Genomic DNA, 11930 nt, shown 5'->3' with positions numbered 1-11930 from the left:
CAGAAAGCTTTGCTACCATACTGGTTTGCACTATAGATGGTACCTTACTAGTCATATGCAAAAAGCAAACCCCGCTGCTTGCTGTCCTTTGAGAGCATGAATTTATTTCCCAGCAGTGGCGTAATGTTTCTTCTGGAGTGCCATTTACTGAATCTTTTAAAGTGTACGTTTTTAAATGAAATTATTTGGCTTGCAGTTTGTGACAAGATAAGGCAGACATATAAATGATATTTTAGTCAAAGTCACAGCTTCCAGAGTATTATTTGTGCTAAGCTTTGAGATATGTTTTTTCCTGAGGGAGCCAAGCTGTTATGTATTATCTTCTTAATCTACTAGGTATTCATATTTCACTGCTAGCTGGAATTAAATATTAGAGGTTTTCATTGTTGTTATAGAGCTGAATTATTACAATAATAATTATTATTGAATATTTCGGCATACATCCTGTACTTTATCCATTTAACACACACTAAAAGGCGCCCAGATTAAAATACCAAAATCAGATCTGTAATTGTTTTAATCTGAGACATGAAGACGGTTCAAGGTAAAGAGAATTCAATTAACAAAGGCAAACCTAGATGTAAAAAGATAGACTTCTTTTTTGCTTTGTATCATCAAAATAAATAATCTTCTTGAAACATATAGTTAAATTTTAGTATTTACAGAGTGTATTGCTAATAGAGAACATAAACCCACAAGCTCTTGAAAACGTATGCCCTCAGATTGGTTTCCCTCTTTTGTGCTTGGGTCCTGTTTCTCTTCATTACCCCCATGGCTCTCTGGGACAACTTGCAGAGACATGCATTCCCATGCAGAGGAAATGTTTGCCAAGGCTGGATTCATGGATGCTAGCAAGCAATGCCAGTTCATAAGTTTCAAAGAGAGGAAGGCTTCCTTCTACACACCAACAACAGAGCCAAGAGCTTGTGGGAGTTCTGCAGTCCTGTTCATCCTGTCAGGAGCTGCACCCTGTCTCTGGCAGGGATGCTGCCATCACGCCTCTAGCCATAAGCAACTGTACTTAAAACTCTGTAGGTCCCACCATACACATGCACAACAGGTCTCTGCACAATCCTCTGAGGCTATTGAACCAACTAGGTAGCTAAAGTTAGGTGAGATGAATTCCACTGTGGTATTTCAGAGCTGAAATAAGAGGAACAGTCTGAATAGACACTGAACACTTGGTTTTCATTTCAAATTACAATATTAATTAGTTTTTGTGAAAGTTTTAGATTTTTTTCCAAAAAGATGTTTTCCAGTTTAGGAAATCTTAGATCCAATTCACACGTCTGTATAGAAATTCCAGCATTCTTACAGTATCAGCTAAGGATTAAAACTGATTTTTCATGTCCTGTAAATCAAGGAAACTATGAGAATCTAACTGTAAACACAAATCAGGTTTACAGCCTATGCCATCTCAAACTTTGTGCATGTATGCATACAGATGTACATGCATCAACATGGAGAAGATCAGGACGTGTTTTATTAAAATCTGCAGGGTACACACTTTTATTTTTTTTAATGACAGGATGTAAATCTGTACTGTGTGAAGAAAACATACGTGGCAAGGGCCAATCAAGTCAGTCTCTAAGTGGATAATCTTGAGTCAATGCTGGAACTCCTTTCTTTATTCTCCTTTCCTGCTCTTGCTTATGTCTTAGATGAATGCTCATAATCCCATTCTCTGACAAGTTCTTCCCAAGAAAGATGCTTCTATTCTAGCCTTGTGACTCACACCTGCCATGCCCTGTCCAGGCCAGAAAGAAATACAGGAGCTGATCTATAGTCCATTGACTTCAATGGACCTTGATCCAGGGGAATAAATTACATGTTTCTACGTGACACTTAAAACATTAACTTGTTAGGGCAGGCTTTAACCCAGTGAAACCGCCTTACAGTGAACAAGTTTTTCTTCCTCTATGGGAAAGACACACTCACACACCCCCCAAACAAACAAAAAAGAAAAAAAAGGGAAAGATTCAGACTTCTTTTATTCCCAATGTTTGTGGATATGAAATACAGTGATGAGCTCCCAAGTAACACACCATCAAAGTAAAATTAAGCATTGTGATTTTGTCCCTAGCCTGTTGGCAACAAGCCATATAAGTTATAAAATAGACCCAGGTAGAAGAAATCGAGTCATGAAATAATCAGGACTCACAGTAAAATATTGCTATTAAGATAATGTACTTAAGTGAGCTACCTTGAATCATTCTGTTGCACCCCTACACTTTAATGTAGCTACTTCTGCATACATACTAGTTCCCCAGTGCCAAAAAGGAAAATGACCTTTAAGAAATGGCCACCCTCCTCTCATTGCCACTTCCTTTCCCTCTCATTTTCTTAATTCTGCCTGATCACTCTCTTATTTTTGGTACCTTATACCTTCATCCTTTTGCTTCCTCAAACTTTTAGTGTCATTTCTAGATGAGATAGTTGAATACTCCACTTCTTTTAGCAATTGGACATTTTTGTAGTAAGCCTGGAACTTCTTTATACCTTAAGCTTCTTGCTCTGCACCGAGTGATATGAGGCACATCTGTATTTTCATGCCATACAAAATATTAATTCAAACTTGATAAAAGAAGTCCATGGCCCTACAATTTATTGTGTGCTAATAGTATGTTTTAATCAAGGGGCTAGCTTCTTAGCTGGAAGTCCAAATCAGTCAATGAAATACATGACCAACATCTTTGTACTCACTTTTTATTCAAATGAAAAAAGAAATAAAGGTTAACATTTTGACCACTGTATTATTGTGTTGTTTCTTTTTTTTTTTTTCTCCAAAACTGAATTGTGCAAAGCCTTACATGGCATGCTGGGTATAGACAGTACCCATTTCATTCCAGAATAGACAGTAATGTAAAGCACACCAAACAGTAAGATTGTCCAGGCTTGGAAATGCTAGTAAGCTTTACTTACTGTGTTAATATTGTAAAATGAAAGATGTCCTTCTGCCCCACAATGTTTGAGCTGTGAATGTATTTTCAGAAGTACACTCATATTCTATTTGGAGAATGATAGCAGAGAAAACCCCTGAGAAGTCCTGCCTCCCCTTGCCATGTCCAAAGTACTGCTGTAAGCACAAGAAAAATGAAGCCCTGTGAGCCTAGTTTGCACAACACTTAATCAGAACCCCTGCAACAACAGTCACGGTTAGAACTGAAACTGCATCCTTAGCTAATCTTCCAATGGTAACAAAGTTTGTACTGAGTATGTAGGCAGGTTTCATGTGGTGTGTTACAAATACACAAGCACAAATATGGCATAAAGCTGGATGTTTTGTGTGAGAATTTGGCTAGAAAGGAAGACCCCTACAGAAGGAGCCCTGTTAAAGTTAGGAAGGAACCCTGAGAAAACACTGAAGAGCCATAGTCTTCCCTCTGCCAAAAGAGCTGTTAAAGAAATACTGCCTCAAAATCAAAAAATGTGCTGAATGAGCAAAGGAGTGGTCAAAGAAAAAACAGCTGATGCAGGGAACATCCTCCAACCCTGCTGACACACACATTCATGCACTCGTACGCGGGCTGCTCTCTCTTGCAAGAGTTACGGATTCCTAACTATAAATGTCAAGCAAAGTTCCTCATGATAACCTTGTCTGCTCTCCGTGTTGACAGACATGTTCAGAAAGGTGTAATTTACCCCTCTTTGTACTACAATGAGCAAGTCTGTCCATTAAAACAATTACTCTCTTTACTTAGTGGATTTAAAAACGTCAATGTGATTTTGGTATGACTGCATGTGCAAGAAAGCAAAAACCAACAAACTGGGCCAACTTCTGAACTCTGTGCCCCTGAAAGCAGTGGGAATTCTGTTTAAGCAAGGGGTTCAGAATTTTCCCCTGACAAAAACAAGCTTTAGCAGCAACACAGGCTGGCCTCAGCACCACTAGTCAAACCAGTGATCTCCCATGCAGGTTCTGTTCCACTCCAGGCTACAGTTCCAGCACCATTCAAATCTACACTGAGGGCGAGGACATTTCATGTGCATGCAACCACCTGCAAAACAGCAACAGAATCAGACATGTTAATCAATAATTATCAGTGTTAAAAAATCAACTTTCTTAGGTGCTCATTTATTAACCAAGTAGAATGTTTAATAAAAGAGAAGTACAAACCTGAAGAATATTTTTCCTGAGCGTTCTAAAACTTGCTATTCTATTTTATATTGGGGTGTAATGTGTTGGTCTCAATTAATGGACTACAAGGAGTAGCAGGAAATTAGAAATGATTGTGCTAGGGACAGAGAAAAGGGATGACAATCTGTGGCCTCTGAAAGCAGGCAGGGAGGCGTCTCCTCAAGGATACTCTACCCTAGTCCAGCTGTGAGCCAGATAATGAACAAAATTCAGTTCTTTTTTGAATTTGGATTCAACTGAGAGATTTGCAGAGAGTAAATCAGGAGATACAGACTTTGGTGGCTGACTTCTGATTATATCAAGATGACAGTAGTAATTTAAGTCGATTTGACCTTCTTAGTATCTGAAGCAGTCTTTTGATTGCCTGTTTCCTATGTGTTCAATTTCTTACTTGCCTATACTGTGAGAGCAGCTTTAATCTCTCGGCTCACAACCTTGATCAAATGTTTATCTTGTAATATATAAAACATTAACATTGTCAAAGGTCATTACAGAAATACCCTTCAAATGGAAATTATATTGCTTACCACACAAAGAGATGTCTTGTATAATTCAAACTGAAAGAAAAGCATACGGTATGAAGAAATGCTGAAATGTCATCTTGGTGTGACTCCAGATGATGATAGGAGGTACAGGGAGTACGTGTTCCCTACTGTATGACCTGCTACCCTTACACCACCATTTTTACAAATGCCAATCCAGAATGATTCTTAGAAGGTAAAACCAGCAGGAGACACAAGAACTGGTTTGTTAAAATAGGCCTGTCTGCTTCATCTGACAGAAAGCTACTTGCAATGGCAAGGTCTGTTCGACTGTTTATACCTTTGTGTATGAGAGGCAATTCACCAGACATTTTTATCTTATTTAAGTGTAAGCATACCAATGGCCAGCCTCCATGTCACACTTTACTTAAGGTTTAGGTCCAATCTTCTCTTATGATTTGTATTAAGCTATCACTGGGTAAAATGCATCTCAGTCCTGGTACAGGACCTAGACCCCTGAGTACCTTCTGGTCAAATGTGTGCTCTACCTGCTAAGCTACATAAATCATGTTATTCTCTGCTACATGGCAGCTGAGATCAGCAGGCAGAGTGGAGAGTGTCTCAAGCAACATGGCTTACAGCTTTGTGAGTACAGTGGTCCTCTGAGAGATATGGGATGGGTGTTTAAACTCACTCAGACTGGGAATGGGGCTGTGGGAAAGTGTTTCACTCTTTCACTCTGGCTACTGCAGAAAAGTTATTGGCACATCAAAATATTCTACAATGCCTACAGCTATACAGGCTACGGTAGAAAAGTTACTGACATAGAGAAATGTAGGCTATTGCAGAAAAGTTACTGGCATTGTCACTATCCCTTGTAAAAGATAGTGTCCGCAGAAGCATTTGGGGACTGAAGACAGAACTATTCTCTTGTGTGGAGTCAGTGTACTCCTCCCAGATGAGGACTGATGGCAGATGGTGTACAGCTGTCAGCTTCTTGACACCAGCTGTACTTAGGCAGAAGTGAGGTGATCCTTTCAGCTTACAAATGTCAGCCTAGAAGCTGGCACGTGCAGTACTCATGACCAGAGAAGAAAGCAAGCACTGCACTTTTTAAGCTTCACACCTTAATTCACAAGATCACAGAATCACTGAAGTGGGAAAGGTACATTTAGAGATCATCCAGTCCAAACCCCACTGCTTAAAGCAAAGACAACAAAAGTAGGGTTCTCAGGGTTGCATGCAGTGAGTTTTAAATATATCCTAGAATGGAGACGCTTTCTGGGCTATCTGTTCAATCATCTACACAGTGAAAGCATTTTCTTATGTGTAAGTGGAATTTCCTGTGTTTCAGTTTGTGCCCATTGCCTTCTGTCCTTTCAGTGGGCACCACTGAGAAGAGTTTGGTGCTGTCTTCGTTGCTCCCCACATCGGGTATTTAATGCAGTCCTTTTTTTGTCTTTGTAACCTTTCATTGGACTCACTCCAGTCTGTGTACAGGGAAGTCCATAACTGGACCCACCACTGTAGATGTGTCTTCCTGACCTGCTGCTGGTTATACTCTTCCTGCATGGTGCTGCTGGCCACCTTTGCTGCAAAGGCATGTTGCTGGCTCATGTCCAACATGTAGTCCACCAGGACACTAAGGTCCTTTCCATCCCTTTGGCCCCTAACCTGTACTGGTGCATTTCCCTTTATTGAACTTCGAGAGGTTTCTCTCAGCCCATTTCCCAGCCTCTCAAGGTCACTTTAAATGGCAGCACAATTGGCTGATTCCATTGTGTTGAAACTGTCGTGGCTTTGGCATTTTGCATTATGAGGCATTGTTCTGATATGGATCAGGGTATAAGCAAGCAAAAGTCTTTTCCTTACCATTATCCATTTTCATTAAAGATTTTCTTTCAAAGATAAAAAGTATAATGGCCTTTATTTCCTTCTTGACACATTGGGGATTTTTACAAGCAACTTCCCTAGACATTAGTGGGAGTTGTGTAAATGGTGTCAAATAGGGATATCCTGTTTGTGACAAGTGACAACTGCCTGAAATTTAACAGTAGTAGAATCTAAAGGAAAGTAAAGTACTACATCAAGTCTGTCCAGAAGTCCTTTTTATTTGGCTGCACACAAACTGTTAAGTATGAAAACTCAGGATTATTATTATTTGTCTATTTCTGATCCAGTTCAACTTCTGTTTTCCAGCCTGTTTTACAAGTCTGTAAATAATTTTTTTGACCTAACCCTCTGTTACCTCTCCTCTCCTGCCTACCTTACTCTCTACACTTTGCCAAATCTTGTCTCACCTTCCCACTCTTGAATTCATGCTTTCCTTCTGCTCCTTGTGCTTGAAGTAGTCACCCACTTTCCATCTGCCAACTGCCTTCTTTTCTTTCATCAAACCCTAGATTTCAGGATTTTGTCCTATTTCTTCCTCAATAATATTTTCATGGTATCACTACTTGACGTGTTCTCTCCTTGCAGTTTACAGTGTCTTATTTGGTGTTTTCAGCGTCCCATTTGAGTAAATGCCACAAAACTGAGAAGCATCCTCCATACTTAATATTTCTATAATATATAGGCAATAATTTGAGTATATTTTAATTAACATAAATACAATTAAATCTTGGAACAGTATGAACCTTTAGGGTTCCTTTTCCCCATTTTACTTATCTTCCTACATGGTAAGCATCAGTTAGTGCAACCAGTTTGTCAGAATTCATGTTTCTTCCTCTAACTTGCTCTTCTACTATGGGCATATCACTGGGTTGAGATTAATCTCATCTAAATTCAGTGATATACTGTGTAGACTTCTTTTTTATAATTCTCACACCCCACTTTTAGGTGCAATTAGACACATGTTCTGATTCATTGTGAGATGAGTTTTGCCCTACAAATATCTATTTTTTTCCAGCGACAATGGAAAATCTAGACAACTAGCTGAATATTCAGTCATATGAATGCTACATCCAGTGTCTCTCTATGCCTCATTTTCCCTAGCTATAAACAGCAGGACATTTTGTGAGGCTTAATTAGTGCCTTTAAAACTAAGTGATTTAGATTTAGTGATTTCAAGATAATTCAGATAAAGTGACAGAGGCAATATTCAAGCTCTGTGTGCTCTCACTCTCTTGGAATAATAGTGTGCATATGTACACATGAACATTCATACATTTATATTATAAAGTGAATTTTAAAAGATAGTTAAGTATGAAATATCTAATAAATTTACCATTTTTCTCTACTGGAATATTGCAGTTGGGGCATGGCTTGGTTGTCTTCTTGATTGTTTCTCTAGATGCCTCTTCCCATCGAGCTTGCATGGCTGCATGTTCATCAACTACGTATCCCTGCAAAGAGAGAGAAAAATGACCTGTGGGCTCAATATTGAAAGGCTGTGCTGGGACACGATATCTACATTGAAGTGATAACTATCTATCCATGAGAAACAGACAGGAGTGACTGCAAGGCCAGGTAGGTTGGGCTTTTTGAGAGATGCAGAACTTTGCTTCAAAATGCAAACTTCTTTTTTCCTAGTGTATTTGGTTAGATCCCAGCCTGCAGGATGGTGGGGGAGATGCAGCAGCTGGAGCATGTACCATGCCAGGGGTCCTTCTTGCATCCAGCTGTGGCACAGGCTGCGTCCTCCACCCTGCTTCCTGCCCCGAGTGGCAGGCAAAGCCCTGCAGGAGGACACAGAAGGCATCAAGCCATGCTGTGAATGCACGAAGACAGGTAAAGCAGAAGACAAAGTCAAGCAGGAGTCAAATGAACCCAGCTGAGACGTGACATGTTAAACACCACAGGTTTGACTCTGCTTCAGGGATTAAAGCCCTCCTTGCAAGGAAGACCAAAACACCAAGGCAACGAAACACTTGATAACACAAAATGGTGGGGTCCCTGGAAGGAAACTGTTTTTCATAATAAAGCATAATCCTTTGTTTCAGAGGTCTAAAAGTCATTCAAACATAAATCCATATAAATTTAGGAGGCCTTAAGAGGCACAAAGAAGAAACACAAAAAATTTGGAGAAAAAGTAAAAAAACCCAACCCTAGTGAACACTGAAAGCAAGTAGCTCCCTGGATAGAATGACACAGATGAAAAGTCATCATGAAGAGTGTTTTAAAAGGGACTACTGTGTTTGTCCTATTTATGACTGGGACAAAATTATGTAATCTACACAAGTGTCCTACTTGGCAATTTCCTACCTAAAATGATAGCACAAAGACAAAGGAGATGGCAGTGCCTTGGGTCATTTATACCACACAAGGTTGGCAACAATGTGAATAGCAGCTGTAAACAATGTAGGTAGGTTCCAGCCTTGAAGTTCTGCTCTCTCCACTCATAATGTGGTTTGGGTTTTTTTTGAGCATGTGGGAAAATAATGAGCTTAAACTAAATTACATCATTTGCAAAAATTCCCATAACTTCTTCATGTATACCTTCAACATACTTGTAGGCTGTGATGTGCCTAGACTTTTAATATTTATTTACATGGACTTTTTAAACATGTTTATTTCTAACAAGACAGAAAAGGGAAACTGACCCAGCTTTTAAACAAGCAACACAACCATAACTCCTTGATTTCTATTCAGCTACTACTGATAAAACCTGTGAGCTGTTGCAGTGTCAGTGAGTAAGACCTGGATTTTATTTCTTGGCTGAAGTCACCTGAGTTAAAATGGAATAACAAAGAGCAATATCTGCAGAAATTAATTTCCAGCTCATCTGGTGGCCATTGCAAGATGTATCTTAAAAAAACCCAGCAAACAAAACCCAAACCTTTTTCAATCAGAAAAGCTCAAAAATGTGTTTATGGTATTATATCTTTTATTTTACTACCAGCATCCACCTCCTCAGACCTTGAATCCCTTTTGTTGCTCCTCACTTAATAGTCTTCAATTTGCTGTTATTTTTGATGTCAGGGTGACAAAAGCGAACAAAGTCTTCTCATCTGTATCCTTAGAAGTGACTTTTACTTTTGTCTGTCTGCATCTGGAGAGGGAACTCAGCTCTGCACCCTGCTGGATTATTCAGCAGTTTGGCAAAAGGATGACCTCTATACAACATCACATTAGTAAGTTCTGGGAAACAGAAAAAGCTGCTCAGGCTAATAGCAAAGAACATAATCTAGTATTGATCTTGCAACACCTTGATCTTAAAAGATGACTTTATCAAGCAATCTGAGCTAACTCAGAGAGGCCTGAACGTGATATGGGGAGAGTGGGGAACACTTGACCTGGGCCTCAGTTTGCCCAGTGACAGAATGAAGATGACATTAATTTAATCTCATTGTAATGGGAATTAATTACTTAACCTCTATATAGATGACTCAAGATAAAAATCACTATAGCAGTGCCAAAACATTGATATTCTTTTCAGAATAGTAGCTATATGAGACTAGAAGTATTTTTTGGTTCTGTAGTCAACCCAACAGAGCTTCACAATGGCTCTATTTCTCCCAAATAGTCCAAATCAAAACTGTGTGGTTCAGCACTTGGAAACACACTTTTTCTCCATCTTCATGTCTTTGTTGTGCCCTATAGCAAATTACACCAAGGCAATATTTCATATGCCAAATTGCTAATTTGATTTGTATAAAGATGTTTGATCTTAGTTCTGCAAACAAATGCCAACTTGGGAGAATTTAGGAAGAACTAAAATAAACAACTTCAAACCACTCATATGCAATTCACCAAGAAAGCACAAATTGCTGAAAGAGCAGTCAATTATTATATCAATATTTTCCATTGCAAAAATTCTAGCATGAACTAGATGCAGCAGCATGATATTTTCATCCCATTAGAGCTATGCCCGAAGTTGCTGAATGCTAAGTTAAAAACTTCCTGCTGCAGGAAGCAAATGCAGAGAAGAACAACAGCGATGGAGTCCTTCTGATTCAGTAAAGAAATCATACCATACTGATCTGTGAGCCTCCAGTGTTCACGTGCTTTATTTAGTGCTCCACATGCAATCACTGCAAGCACACATATATTTATCTGCATTTTTTCCTCAAAGGAAAGGTGTATGGCTGTTCCCCATTACCAGTGTCTATTTAAATCACATTCTTTTATCCTAAGATAGTAAATCTAGTCTTCTCCTTGACAATGGCCTATGTAATTGAGCAGGTTTATCAAGCAGAGGTGGCTTTCAGTTTATTTGGCCTCCTGGCCTTGGGTAGGAAGTTGAGAGATGTACATGTCAGTTTGCCAAGGGCAGAAGACTTTAACCACTTGTGATACTGACCCCACACAATACGTTCCCCAGTTAGTACAAAATGTTTGCCCTAGCAGTGAAAAGCTACTAGATTCCATCTATGCCACTTTATGAATTACTTTTCTTTATGCTTAACTGTGCTGCACATTATGACCAGGAATTAATACCCCGAAATAACAGGAAGCTACAGTAAGAGCTGTTGCAAGCATTATTCAACATCCCTTCTGCAATATTACCTGAGTGACACAGGCAAAAAAGTCTGTCTTGTTATCTCTGGGTCACACGGAAGGACATAGATTTACTTCTATTCTGTTTCAATGCTGAGTCCTTTGGAAAAACTAACAGGGTAAAGAGACCACAGAGACTGCTGAGCACCATACAGCAATACAAGAACATGTACATGAAAAGCTTTTTATGGAGTTAATCAATATCAGTCGGTTCTGGAAAGAGTCCTACAGAGACAGAAAGCATCTTGAAATAGAAATAAAGTGTCCTTCTTAAAGCAGCATCTCATTCAGGTAATAGGACACACATTGACTTGTCAGTAGAACTACATAAAGTAAACCAAGTATGTGTTCAGAGTCAGCTACTAAATAGTACCATCCAGATTAAAAAAAAAAGTGGAAAAACTTCTGTTCTGGAAGTATTGGATATATAATGTTTAAATCCAACATCTACTGCAGTATATACTGCCTTATGTAAGCACACTTTTTTATAATCATGCTTATTTTACCTAGCATAGAAAATATCTGAAAACTGAAGACCCTTGATTCAGAATAGAATATGAAGCTGTTAACATTATGCTGTGCTTAGCTTTAGTGCATGTGATTTCTGGACTCCTGCTCATTTGCTCTTGGTGCTTAATTCCTTTCTGATAAGCAAAAAAGCTGGTCATGCATAACTTAAAAAAATGTATGCTGGTGCAGCTTCCTTTAAATCAGAAATACCTATTCTTTTGCTCAGAAATGCTCAGTTTTAAGTTAATTATCCTTGGAGAAGTAAGATTAAAAAAAAAAAGAAATAAATATGTAAAATTATGACTTTATGTGAAATACAGCATTTTAGAAAGGCTCAAAACAGAGCGTATTACTCATAGCAG

General features: G+C 38.9%; 1 protein-coding gene across 1 annotated transcript in view; it reads right to left on the bottom strand.

The window, feature by feature from the left end:
* Positions 1 to 3888: 3888 nt before the first annotated feature.
* Positions 3889 to 11930, bottom strand: part of PARK2 (parkin RBR E3 ubiquitin protein ligase) — a gene marked incomplete at its 5' end in the record, with an annotated part of 121617 nt that continues 113575 nt past the window's right edge. Inside the window, 2 exons of the mRNA XM_010014290.1 lie at positions 3889 to 3998; positions 7847 to 7964. Coding sequence (XP_010012592.1) covers positions 3889 to 3998; positions 7847 to 7964 — 228 coding nt within the window. The remainder of the gene's footprint in view (positions 3999 to 7846; positions 7965 to 11930) is intronic.

The sequence above is a fragment of the Nestor notabilis genome, unplaced genomic scaffold (assembly GCF_000696875.1).
Source record: "Nestor notabilis isolate BGI_N333 unplaced genomic scaffold, ASM69687v1 scaffold11635, whole genome shotgun sequence".
NCBI lineage: Eukaryota > Metazoa > Chordata > Aves > Psittaciformes > Psittacidae > Nestor > Nestor notabilis.
This window is presented reverse-complemented; position numbering and strand designations above follow the sequence as displayed.